Genomic DNA, 13,131 nt, shown 5'->3' on the forward strand with positions numbered 1-13,131 from the left:
GGTCCATATTAAATGTCACATCATTAGAATACACATGACATTTAAGAAAAGATATTTGATTGTATTGTCAATTATAAATCCATTCCACGTTTTTGATGCCATAACATAAAAACAAACATTCTAGAATATTTATGAAATGACAAATTTGCCCTTGGTCATCCTCTTCTATATAATAGAAATAGAAATTACTGTTATGGCCAAAAAAGTAAGCGATTCACTCGTATATATATAATATTATATTATATTATATTATATTGTGTTGTATTATGTCGTATTGTATTGTTTTAATGAATATAATGTTTGAATAAATTGTATTGTTCTTCATCGTTACATAATGTTACACATTCATAATTTGAATGATAAATCTACAAGAAAAATAGGATATGGGATAGAGTTACTATAAAAATGTAGGATAAAAGATTAAAGGGAAAAATGACAAATATACCCCGAACTATAGTAAATGATGCAGATATCATATGTCATACTTTTGGGACATTGGTGTCCCTGCTGTCCAAAAACTAGAGCATATGTACTCTTTATACTAACGGACATATACGTGTCATAATCTTATCTACCGGCCGACATTTATTAAATATCGGATCGACGGATAAGATTGCGCCACGTGTCGCTGTTTAGTCTTCCATTAGAGTGAAGGGTATATATGCTCTAGTTTTTGGACAACAAGGACACCAATGTCCCAAAGTAGTATGACGGAGGGTATCTGCATACCATTTACGATAGTTCAAGGGGTATATTTGTCATTTTTCCCAAGATTAAATATGATTATTAAATAATAAATAAAGATAAATTGAGAGAAAAATATTAAGGTAACGATGCAATCACATCAAATTAGTTGTTACATAAATGAGTCTTTTCATTGTTACCTAACAATAGATTTAAAAGATATGATACAATAAATTTTTTGATTTTAAATTAACAATATAATACAATACAACGGGTAACAACTATCCGAACGAGATATAAATTACCATAACTTAAGTAATTATCCCATGTGGAGTATTTGAAATGTCAAACAACATTAGACTAATACTACTATTTGTGTAGAAGATAATTATTGACCATATCAAACAACATTTAATTCCCAACATGCAACAATTTTGTTTATCAAATTGTGGTAAAAGATAAACTATTGACCAGATTTTTCCTATTTGAGCATGACAATGATAATCTATTGGCATATTTTAAGGTGATAATATAGACTATTATATATATGTATATATACTTTTTATTACGCAAAGCTAAGTATCATAGAAAATTATATGGGATAGACATATATTATAGACTTGTCGTGATTAACTAACACTCCCCATAGATTAATACTATTTCTAGCCTAATTAAGCATGATCGGTTTGACTTATTGTTATCAGTTTGTAGAGATGTAAAACCGTTATAAAACTATTAAGATATTGGCTTATCGGTTATTGGTTTATCGGTTATTGATCATTATGAGTTTAACCGTTAAGATTTGACACAAAAATAAATTAATAAAAAATCACTTAGAAACAAGGTGACAAATTGAATGAATCATGTACATGAGTTCACAAGTTTCATCTTGCTCAAAAGCAAACACTTTTATATTGTAGAATAACCAAGATTTTGAGATAGCCAGAAATGAAAGTAGGAAACTAAACTCTAAGTCAGAGACTTTATATACAAAATAGTATAAATATAATTATTTAATTTACTATCGGGTTATCGGTTAACCCATTAAGAAAAAACCTCAAACCGTTAAGAACCTCAAACCCGATAACAAAAAAATCAAAACCGTTATCTGAACCGCAAAACCATTTACTGATAAACCAATAAAAAATTTTCGGTTTGGGTTATCAGTTTCGATTCGGTTTGAACAGCCCTACCCTCAACTCCAAATTCCAAAAATGTTATCGCACTCATGTTGGATCCTTTACTAATACACTATTTTTAAGGATCAGACACGCACTTGTCGATATTTTTAAAGAGTACGAGCAACATAGCAGACTTGTTACCTAATACCAAAAACAAGGAAGCAAGCAAGAGACTCCCTGTGCCTCCACTAATTAATTTTAATAACTAGTCTCCAACATATAATAATACTATTCAAAAACTCATAAACAAAACATGATAGAATGAATATATACACCATCTATAAATACATCATACTACATATATGCATGCATGAACAATTTGCAAACAAATTAAAGAAGAAGAAACATGGCATTGGATCCAATTGTTCCCTCAAATTCAAGTGCAAGAAGATGGACAGACCGCATAAGTAATGCCCTTAAGAAAGATGTTGTTATTGACATCAATCTTCTCCCTCCTGTCTGTGTTCTCCACATTCCGAAAACACTAACTCATCACAAACCAGAAGCCTATACTCCTCAGCTCATTGGTATGGGACCTTATCACCATTTAAGGCCAGACTTATATCAAATGGAAAGGTACAAACTTGCTGCCATCAAACACATTCTTCAGCCTGTTCAAATCCTCAATTTCGAGCACCTCTTGATCGATAAACTTAGAGATAATGACCTTGTTATACGTGCTTGTTATAACCGGTTCATGGATATAGATGAGGAGACTTTAGCTTGGATTGTAGCCATAGATGGTCTATTCTTGCTTAACATCCTTCGTTCATCGTATGGGAATAATGTTCATGATGATAATATTGATGATAACATTTTCACTCGAGACTTTATGATGCTTGAAAACCAAATCCCCTTTGTGGTAGTGAAGCAAATTAGAAAGTTTCTCTGTTTCTCTTCCCCTGAAGACAGAGAAGACACCGAGCTAGTTTCCATGTTTAGGCGCTTCTGTGAAATGCATTCCCCGCTTCCTTTGCCTAGAAAAAATGCTAAAGAAACTCGGCCTCTTCATTTGCTTGATCTTATGTATCATTTAATCCTCGATGATCATGTAGATTTTGTTTCAGTTCCTATTCAAATGTCATCTATCATTATCAAACATGACGATAAAGATGAAGAAGATGTTCGAGATCAAGATACACATGAAGACATCATTCACAACTTCGAAACAATCTTGGAGGTGTTGGAGCCTATAGGCCCAACAAACGTGCAAAAACTTCTAAAATCCATTAACCAGGTCGTGGAAAACGTCCCATGGTCAACGATTTCTGGGCTATTTAGGAAAGGTATGGAAATAAATGGAGACGAAGAAAGAGAGAATATCAGTACTATCCCTTCAGCATCCCGATTATGGTGTTATGCCAGAGTCAAATGCAGCCCAATTCATGAGGGTATCAGTAGGATTAAATTTGAACAAGCTTCTTCGACGTTATATCTTCCTGTGATCACAATGAATGCTGGCTCAGAAGTCATAATTAGAAACTTGATGGTCTATGAAGCTGCCATGTCGAAATCCAAGCTCGAATTTGCTAGATACATCAATCTAATGAGTGGAACTACAGATACTACTAAGGATGTGAGGTTGCTTAGGCAAGCTGGTGTTATCAAAGGGGATTTGACTGATAATGAAATAGCCACTTTGTTCAGTACCATACAAAGGTCATTTGTGAGGTCTAGTGGAAGTTCTAATGTGGAGATTGCCATGGAGAAAGTCAACAAGTACTATGACCAGAGGCTTATCGTTAGGGCTCGTAGAGGATTGAAGAAACACATCTATGTTTTTTTGAAGTTCTTGCCTGTTGCTATGTCAATATCCATTGTCTTGCTGCTAATTTTCCAAGCATTTTGCTCTGTGTATGGTTGCCACAATGTTTGGGTCAATAGAGACTAGAATGATGTCTATGAACTCCATATACTGCAGATATAATTACTGTTGAAATTCCATGGTATTGATATTAAACAAAGATGATTGTCATACAATTTCATACCACTACAACGATATCAAAATCTTGTCAACTTTTTTACGGGCATTGTTCTCTATCACAACCTTAGCTTCTCTTAGGCCGCCAGCTCGACCCAGGACATCACAGTTTGAATTGCATTTTCTTGAATAGTTCAACTGCTTCTCCGCCAAGACCATACTTCTCATACCTGGTGATCAAAATTGTCCACAAAATCACATTTTTTTCTGTGGCATAACATCAAAAATTGTTTTGTCCAAGACCATACTTCCATACTTGGTTATCATACTTCCCGTATCTGGTTATCATGACATAACACCTTATGTGTTTCGAACAAGTTTCCTGATTTCACATACAAATCAATAAGAGTACCTGCAATAACTTTCTGGCTGGAAATAAGGGATTCACTAGTAATGAGAAAACTATGAATTTGGCTTCTTGTTAGCCTTCAATGTGCTTGCAAACGTAAACTCGTATGACATTTCTCTTCTTGTTGTATTTATTTGAAACAGAAACAAAGATTTATCACCAAATCCTCACATTGCATACCCTGCTATCATTACATTCCAAGTTATGAGACTCTTTTCTAGCATTTTATGAAACTTCTTTTCAGCATCACACCATCTTGAGTACATATCAATAATTGAATTACCCACAAACGAATATTTTTCAAACTCACTTTTACCACACAACCCCATGAATCTGTTGTCCAACGAGAGGGTATTGCTCGGATGGTAAGCACCCCTCACTCCCAACCCGAAAGGGGAGAGAAGCAACAAGGATTCTTGAGCATTAATATGTTGTAAATATGCACACATTAAAGCGGTCCAAGAAACCACATTTCTTTCAGGCATTTTGTTAAACACTTAGCGAGCCAATTCCATTCTATACATCAATGAGATCATTGTTTATCATCAACATGATATTAGAGCACGCAAAGGTTCTGAGATCGAATCTCACCGCCACTCATATCAAAAGGATTTACAAATGCTTGGTCCATGAAAAAGAATCAGGCCCGCATGTGAGGGGCGTATTGAGAATACAATTAACTAATAAAAGTCCGCTCTCTCACAGCTTCAACTTTTAGATAAAATAGTCGCACACTGAAACACTTAATACAACTTCATTTGAACTTGCTTTCCCATATCTAAAGACAAATTCTTGGCTTATAATTGACTCTTGTATTAATTCCTATTCAGTCAATAACATTATTAACTAGTTATTCTTTAATTTAATACATTCACATCCATATCCACATGGTACATACAATCTCTTCGCGTAGATATATTTATCTTTTAAAATTTGAGTTTAAGTTAGATATAGTATATCATCTAAGGATATGGACTTCACAAAATATGGATTTTTTCTTATAAGTTACAGTAGGTATGATTAAAATATTATACAAGTAAAAGATGTTGTCTATTGAATGAACAATATTCTGCCGTCCTCCATAGTGAAGACTAAAACAAAGTATTTTGTCTTTAATTTATGCTGGCATTGCAACTCTGGATTTTACGAAGCCCTTTCGATTCTCCCTATATGTCTCTCATGTTAATTAATCTAGCTTGATTAACCTAATAAATTCTTATCTACTTTGTCGATAACAGTGATATCGAAACTTGAGATGCAGCCTTTCTCCGGCTTGTTCTTTTTTCTTGGAACTTTAGTTGTTCTGTTTATCCTCTTACTTCTTATATTCATCCTATGCAAGTTTTCCAAACCAGGAAAACTGACAGCTTTGATTACTAGCACATTTAAGCCTACTTCAGGTTTTTTTTGTTTTTACTGATTCCTGTTCTTTTCAGTTTCTTATAGTTGTTCGCAGTTAAAGATTATTTCTTTTTCAAATGATACAGGGACTAGTGATGCTCTTAGTGTACATCTTCGTACAATAAGCTACTTTAACTTTCATACATTGGAGAAGGCTACGAAGAATTTTCACTCAGATAACCTCCTTGGATGTGGTGGATTTGGTCCGGTTTTCCTGGTAAGGTTAATGTGTCTTTACGACTTGTAAAGTTCATTTTTATAATTAGATGCAGAGGTTAAGAATTGGCCCTAGTGTTTTTCTTAGGGGAAGTTAGGAGATGGACAATTAATTGCTGTCAAGAAGTTGTCTGTTGACAAATCGCAGCAAGGGGACCGGGAGTTTCTTGCTGAGGTGCGGATGATAACAAGTATACAGCACAAGAACCTTGTCCGCCTTCTTGGTTGTTGCTCAGAAGGGGATCAGAGGCTTCTCGTGTACGAATACATGAAGAATAGGAGCTTGGACCAAATACTATATGGTATTTATGTTTCTTTCCTTTCAAACTTGTTATAAGTTGTTTCCTTTTGAGTTCTCAATGACTGAATATAAGAAATTATGAATGTCATTATTGTTTATGCACTCTTTAGGCCTCTATGTTTGTTTTTCACAGGAAAGAGTAATATATTCCTTGATTGGAAAACTCGGTACCAGATAATTTTAGGGATTGCGCGGGGATTACAATATCTTCATGAGGATTCACACATTAGGATTGTCCATAGGGACATCAAAGCCAGCAATATTCTGTTGGATGACAAATTTCAACCAAAAATCGGAGATTTTGGCCTAGCCAGGTTTTTCCCTGAAGATCAAGCATATCTCAGCACCGCATTTGCTGGAACCTTGTAAGTAGTGTTGTTTTTCTCATTTTAGTTTATTATGGCAATCTCACTGACGTTGATGAACCAAACTTTTAACGGATGACATAGATCAACATATATCATCTTAATTGCTTTTGTTTTTCTGGATTTTGGCAGAGGTTACACAGCTCCTGAATATGCAATTAGAGGAGAATTATCTGAAAAGGCTGATATATACAGTTATGGTGTTGTTGTGCTAGAAATAATCAATTCTCGGAAGAATACAGATCTTTCTCTGCCTTCAGAAATGCAATATCTCCCCGAATATGTAAGCTGTCTTAAGTTCTCGTTAAGTTTATGACGATATATAAATAGATATTGATTGTTCAAGTACGTATATACAGGCATGGAAGCTTTATGAAAGATCAAGATTAATCGATCTAGTTGATCCAAAGATGTTGGAAGATGGGATGGCGGAAAAGGATGTAATGCAAACAATACATGTAGCTTTCTTATGCCTTCAGCCTCAAGCCAATTTAAGACCACCAATGTCTGAGATTGTTGCAATGTTGGTAACCAAAGCTGGAACACTAACTACACCAACGCCTCCGCCTTTCTTAGATCCAGAGTTAAGGATCGGAAGGACGATAACAGTTCATGGTTGACTCATTCACCACAAATGTACATATCTCAGGAAGCTAGAAAAGATTTTTTAGTGTGTTGTCAATAGCATTTGTGTCTATGTAATTCAGCCAAGGTTCTTTTTTTGTTTCTACGAGTATGGGGAAAAGTTTAGTTTCCGGTGTATTTTAAGTAGAGGAAATAAGTTAATATGAGTGCAAAGTGTTTTTGGTGATTGAAATTGCAATGTGAGTGAAGTAGAGAAATGGTCTATGGATGTATTTTTATTTTGGTATCCTACTGGGAAAAAGTTGGTTAAGAATGAAGTAGTACTTATCAATCTATCACAAATCTTGTTAGTGGTTTGGGATTTTTTTAATTAAAAAAAAATAATCAAGAGGGCAAACAACTCTTTCTTTTTTTATTTCCCGCTCGGTGTCCGGAGTCCACATTGGTGCCTCGACTAAATCTGGATCGCGCACTTCAGGGCCCATTCGGGAGTGACGCACCCATAAGATTTTCTCCATACCCAGGGCTCGAACCCAGACCTTTGACTAAGGGTGAAGCAGTCCCACCATTGCACCACAACTCATGTTGGTGTAGTGGCATTTTTGAATAAAAAAAATAATCAATAAATTCTAACGAAAATGATAAATATGTATATCAAATCTGAATCGTAAAGTTTGAGGATATATTTGTCATTTTCTTTCCCCTTTATTAATGTATCCATGGGTGTATAATAAAAACAAAATCCAAATTAATCAAGTAGTGAATAAGAATAGAGTAAAATGAATTGGATTAGTGTTCAAAGCGGTAGGTGAATAAAGGTTAAATAGTAGTCCATAAATAAGGATTTAGGTTTTTTTTTTTTTTCCAGTATCCAATATCTACATTGAGACTCGATTATTCTTAATTCACATCATGTACACCCTATTCAGACTTATTCAAGAACTTTTTCATACGTAGAGGTCAAATCCGATACCTCTAATTAAGGGAGAAAGGAATAACTTCATCTCCAGCACCGCATCCGTATTTAGGTTAGCATAGTTCTATTGACAATTAGTCTATATTGGAATATTATATAACAAAAAAAACAATAGAAAGGTCGACCCACACACGCAAAGACGCCTTCTTCTTTAGCCTAACTCTGTTTCTGCTGTAAAAGGTATTTACCACTAACCCTTCTTCTTCTTCTTCTTCTTCTTCAAGCATTACAAAGAAATAGTGTTTGTTTCAATGGCGTATGTCGATCATGCTTTCTCAATTTCCGATGAGGATATGATGATGGAAGGCTCTCATGCCGATAACAATCGTGGACCCATTAAAGAGATCGCTCTTGCTGTTTCCCTTCTTGTATTTGGTACCCTAGCTATTTTTCTAGGTATTTTCATGGCAATCAATAAGGTCGGTGGCGATACAGCTCATGGTAACTCCACAATCCTCTTCAGCTCAGTTTTACTCATCTGATTTCGATTTTGATTTATCTCTAGGGTTTATATTTAGGTCTTTTTTTGGGAATGTATTGTTATTTGAAGAGAATGTTTGTAATGCAGGGATTTTTTTTGCTATACTTGGTGGAGTTCTGTTTATACCAGGGTTCTACTATACAAGGATTGCATACTATGCTTACAAGGGTTATAAAGGTTTCTCTTTTTCCAATATACCTCCTGTCTAGAGTCGATTATCGATTATCGAAGCTCTCCTACATTGTACAGCTACCTCATTTACTCTACCTAGATAAGCTTGTGGAAAAAAAAAATCAGTGTTGCTTCTAATAGGTTACCTCGGGTATTGGATGTTGAATCATTACTTGCTAGACTATGTAATCCTTTAACTCGGACACGATGTAATAATACAAGTGCTTGCGTGTTTATTGATGTTTTTCAATTGAACCGTAGCTTTTTCTTCCAATCTTTGGGCAGAGAGGTTTGCTTGCAAGGTTTAGCAGAACAGTTTTGCTTGCATAGTTTAGTCCAATGCTGGTTTATATTATATGCATCGATGTGGATACACAAATGATTTTTTCTTTGTTGTGCAGGGAGTGATGTTGTTCGTAATATTTAATATACCATTGTTGAAATGAGACCCTCAAAATAACTATTGTATATGCGCCTATATGGGAAGATAATAGTGTCTTAAGTTTGTAAGTTTTTGGTATGCATCTCTTCTTGATGCTTTTTGAATGAAATTTTATTGCTTCATCCAAAAAAATTAGCCCCTCAACAAAAATTGCAAGGGATATCTGGAAATTTTTGGTGTTATATGGGTAGTGTAGAGTCTTTAAAGGGTGTGTGTTGTGGTAGGTTATCTATTTGCTCCATTCAGAAGCCTATCATACAGTCATGAGATTGATGAAGGATTGTCTCTACTGCTAGAGCAATATATAGCAGGATCCTCGTAGAAGTGTCAATGTTTAAGCTATGAATGTGCTAGGCTGTATGTTTTGTGATTCGAGTTATTCAAGTGCAGCATTCAGTTGTTTCAACTGTAATGAATTATATGCTCCAGCTTCTCTGAAAAGAAAATCTTTATAAACTCCTAATTATGAGAACATACTTCCGCATGTCTTAAGAGTTTCTTGTTTGCTTTCTTGGTTGATAAAAATCATGTAAACCCACCCTAGTGGCAATAACCATCCCTCTTTGATTCCTAGGAATGAACAAACCAAAATAAAAATAGCTGTGTGGGTTTGTAGCGATGATCGTTTGTGTAGGTTTTGTATTATGAAGGGTTCATATGGTTTTTTTGTAACCGTGTTTTACCCTGCTTCGTGATGGTAAAATGTTGGGTATAGGTGAAGAGAGAAATGTAAGTAATTTATTTCCATCTATCCAAGAAAATGTCTATGCTGGTGGTAGTAGGTATCCCATGGAATTAGCCGAGATTGTGTGCACCACAATTAGCAAAATGAAACGGTCTATTATAGTAAGTTGGCTATGCTACTCTTGAATGTGTTGCCTATCCAAGTTTGTCTATTAAAGCCTGTGAGATCACTCAATCTTTAAGAGGATCTGGAGTTTCTTCTATTAATTTGGTGTCATTTGGTATGATGCAAAATGACAGATTGAGTGGTTGTTTGGCCACAGGGTTATGAAGTGTGACTATGTAATTTGCAGTGTGCGTGTGTGTGTTTGTCCATGAAACTATTTAGTTATGATAGGGAATGTTGAGCTATAATTGATATCAAGTTTTTCGTCCTTTCTAGTTGGATTCGTGAAATTTGGCGTTACTATGTGCTCTGCACACCACAACTTTATTATTTATATAGAGTTTTTCGTCCTTACAGTTAATTCTTTTCGTTTCAAGTGAATTTAATAATACCTTCTCAAAAAGTACAAAAGCACACTTATGGTGGAAGGTGTTGTATAAGCTGTTGGAAACTTATTCCCCCCTTTTTCACCCACCCCAACCTTAGTCCTTCCCCACAACCCATTACTCTATTCCTCAGCCTCTCCATTAATGCTGTCATCGAGCACCAACACCACCGCTGTATCCATCAACTCCACAATACTATCTATTTAATTACGGTCTTTGTTGGCCATTGTTCTGATCGAGCAATCTCTTTTCTTTGTTCAATTCTGTCTTTACCAAACAACACTGACTTCTTACCAACTCACTAAGGGTTGTGAGGCTTGATTAGGTTTGAAGAATGAATCTATATTTGTGCACATAAATTGTTGGTCGGTGGCCACTCAACTAACTGTTCGAGTGCAATGCATTGGTGTTAGTTTGACGAAGGTAGAATGTCTGATCAGTGTCTGATCAGGGTCTAATACATTAGATAGCAGGCGTGAGTGCAATGCATTGGTGTTAGTTTGGTGTTAGTTTGACGAAGGTAGAATGTCTGATCAGGGTCTAATACATTAGATAGCAGGCGTGAGTGCAATGCATTGGTGTTAGTTTGGTGTTAGTTTGACGAAGGTAGAATGTCTGATCAGGGTCTAATACATTAGATAGCAGGCGTGAGTGCAATGCATTGGTGTTAGTTTGGTGTTAGTTTGACGAAGGTAGAATGTCTGATCAGGGTCTAATACATTAGATAGCAGGCGTGAGTGCAATGCATTGGTGTTAGTTTGACGAAGTAGAATGTCTGATTACGGTCTAATACGCAGGCGTGTTCGTTTTGGCTCCCGAGCGAGAACGATATATAGGCGATGCATCACCAATAGCAACATCATCACACTTAACTCTATAATACCCATCACCAACAATAATACATGCATATGATGAAAGATTTATTGGCTAGCCTAAGTTGATGACATTCGAGCAGTTGTGTGCAACGAGGAATTTCACAACAGTTATGAAGAAATCATTTGGACTGGTGATGGGGTAAAATTTGTTCCCTTACACAGGTTTTTAGAGTTTAGTGTCACGTCCCGCCACTTCACAGTTCAAATTTGGCACCGGAAAAAGGGAGAAGAATCTAGAATTGTTGGGAGGTTAGTAGAACACTCTACTCTAAGTCCGTGACATTACACTATGCATAAGTTTTGATGTAAATAAGTAAGACTTTTGCAGAGGGAGGGAGGCCAAAGGTCACGTTTCCAAACGAATTAGTGTAACACAACCAAATTATACAAGCAAGTAATGAATAGATGTGCGTGTCACAAATTCATTCATTGTTGTGCACCTGGAAGGTGATTTTGATTATTCATTTATCAAAAGGAAAACATAACTGATTTGTGTTTAATAAATATTGTACCGTTGAGTGCTTCCCTCCAAATTGCTCGCGGTAATATCAGTAGGTGGATAGGATACCAAAATGACAAGTAGAAACAGCAAAATCCCTTAACTGAAAGAAACTTTCTACCAGTAACACAAGTACATAGATATATATTGTAATAGATAACATAAATAACTTCACAAGCAGCACTGTTAGCTGCTGCACCATACAACGCGACATTGTTAGCTGCGGCACCATAGCAGCTAAAAATGTGTGACAATCACACATATATATGACAAGACGAAACAAATAGCACATCCTGACAAGATTTTATACCTTCTCCATTGGCATATCATACATTCTCTAATTTGCTAGCTAAGACTTTTGCTTTTTCTTCGGCCTGGTTCTGTGCACAAAACATTTAATAAGCAACAACAAAAAAAGCCAAAAACAAACGTCTCACAGAGCAATTAAAAGTGATCTGACAATGAGTACGAGTTACAAATACACCAAAAAGTATAACCATTGCATTTCATGGACCTTAGATTTGCAGGTACGATTTAAATTGGTATCAATGTTTGTCTCAGCCTGATTTATTAGTAACATTTCATTATTTATTTTTGTGATAGCCATTGTGGCACGCACCCCACGAGACTCATACCACAATTTTAGACCCTTTAAAATGAGAAATATTTTACTTGAGCCAAGGATCTATCAGAAATAATATCTCCACATTCACAAGATAGGAGTAAGGTGCGTACACACCACTCTCCCCTCATGGAATTACACTAGGTATATGTTATTATCAAATGAAAATATAATTTTCTTTTTTTGGAAGAAAACATACTTTGCCTAGTTAAGTTAGGAACATACTATTTGTGATTCTGTGTAGAGACATCAATCAAAAAGGTAGAATTAGAAGGAAATGTAAGCAGACACCAAAATCGGAACTCTCCCTATCATGCTCTCAATTTAGAGCATGTTGTATTCATCATTCAAACATTAGGAAGTTTTCAGATAACTAATGATTCATGTAGAAAATTCCTGACCAGTTAAACGTCAGTTTCTAACTCTATGGAACGAGGCAATTCTTTATCCTTTATCAAACGAAACCCACTAAATGCTAAAGAAAGCAAAAACATGTCATATACACTTCCAATTACAATATTTGTTTGAGATAGGAAGTAGCTTCTTAGATCCTTTATTAAACAAAACCCAATAAATGCTAAAGAAAACAAAAACATGTCTCCGATGATGACATGTTTGTGACCACAAGTTCAAACATTACCTTTGATATGTGCCAAAAGTCTTTTTTTCTTATACTCTTTACACTGCCATATAAACTAAAATGGAGGTACTACAACATAAGAAGCATAACTTCATCTTATCTTACCAAAAAACCCATAAGAGCCCC

General features: G+C 35.5%; 4 protein-coding genes across 5 annotated transcripts in view; 3 read left to right on the forward strand and 1 right to left on the reverse strand.

The window, feature by feature from the left end:
- The first annotated feature begins 2,211 nt into the window (after positions 1 to 2,211).
- Positions 2,212 to 3,756, forward strand: LOC107058726 (putative UPF0481 protein At3g02645). Its single transcript, XM_015304770.1, has one exon. The coding sequence runs from the start codon at positions 2,212 to 2,214 to the stop codon at positions 3,754 to 3,756; it is 1,545 nt and encodes a 514-aa protein (XP_015160256.1).
- A 1,653-nt stretch (positions 3,757 to 5,409) lies between these two features.
- LOC102587482 (putative serine/threonine-protein kinase) lies at positions 5,410 to 7,208 on the forward strand. Its single transcript, XM_006366144.2, has 6 exons — positions 5,410 to 5,595; positions 5,683 to 5,813; positions 5,901 to 6,114; positions 6,247 to 6,478; positions 6,611 to 6,761; positions 6,838 to 7,208. Exons 1-6 carry the CDS (start codon positions 5,451 to 5,453, stop codon positions 7,096 to 7,098), a joined length of 1,134 nt encoding a protein of 377 aa, XP_006366206.1. The 5' UTR covers positions 5,410 to 5,450; the 3' UTR covers positions 7,099 to 7,208.
- A 934-nt stretch (positions 7,209 to 8,142) lies between these two features.
- Positions 8,143 to 8,941, forward strand: LOC102584498 (transmembrane protein 230-like). The gene is made up of 2 exons (XM_006366138.2): positions 8,143 to 8,480; positions 8,608 to 8,941. The coding sequence occupies exons 1-2, from the start codon at positions 8,291 to 8,293 to the stop codon at positions 8,727 to 8,729; spliced, it is 312 nt and encodes a 103-aa protein (XP_006366200.1). The 5' UTR covers positions 8,143 to 8,290; the 3' UTR covers positions 8,730 to 8,941.
- Positions 8,942 to 11,626: 2,685 nt separating this feature from the next.
- LOC102584829 (uncharacterized) overlaps positions 11,627 to 13,131 on the reverse strand; it is a 4,553-nt gene continuing 3,048 nt past the window's right edge. The window contains exons 3-4 of one of the 2 annotated variants that reach the window (XM_015304781.1): positions 12,055 to 12,123; positions 11,627 to 11,967 (exon numbers count right to left, since the gene is read on the reverse strand). In XM_015304781.1, coding sequence (XP_015160267.1) covers positions 12,070 to 12,123 — 54 coding nt within the window. In that variant the 3' untranslated portion in view covers positions 11,627 to 11,967; positions 12,055 to 12,069. Of the gene's footprint in view, positions 12,124 to 13,131 lie in introns of both variants that reach the window. The other variant, XM_006366139.2, reaches the window with a different exon arrangement.

The sequence above is a fragment of the Solanum tuberosum genome, unplaced genomic scaffold, assembly GCF_000226075.1.
Source record: "Solanum tuberosum cultivar DM 1-3 516 R44 unplaced genomic scaffold, SolTub_3.0 scf00613, whole genome shotgun sequence".
Taxonomy (NCBI): Eukaryota; Viridiplantae; Streptophyta; class Magnoliopsida; order Solanales; family Solanaceae; genus Solanum; species Solanum tuberosum.

Coding starts and splice junctions, on each gene's coding strand:
- LOC107058726 (XM_015304770.1), top strand. CDS start 2,212: ATGGCATTGGATCCAATTGTTCCCTCAAATTCAAGTGCAAGAAGATGG.
- LOC102587482 (XM_006366144.2), top strand. CDS start 5,451: ATGCAGCCTTTCTCCGGCTTGTTCTTTTTTCTTGGAACTTTAGTTGTT. Junction 6,115..6,246: donor CTTGGACCAAATACTATATG/GTATTTATGTTT, acceptor TGTTTTTCACAG/GAAAGAGTAATATATTCCTT. Junction 6,479..6,610: donor ACCGCATTTGCTGGAACCTT/GTAAGTAGTGTT, acceptor GGATTTTGGCAG/AGGTTACACAGCTCCTGAAT.
- LOC102584498 (XM_006366138.2), top strand. CDS start 8,291: ATGGCGTATGTCGATCATGCTTTCTCAATTTCCGATGAGGATATGATG. Junction 8,481..8,607: donor CGGTGGCGATACAGCTCATG/GTAACTCCACAA, acceptor TTTGTAATGCAG/GGATTTTTTTTGCTATACTT.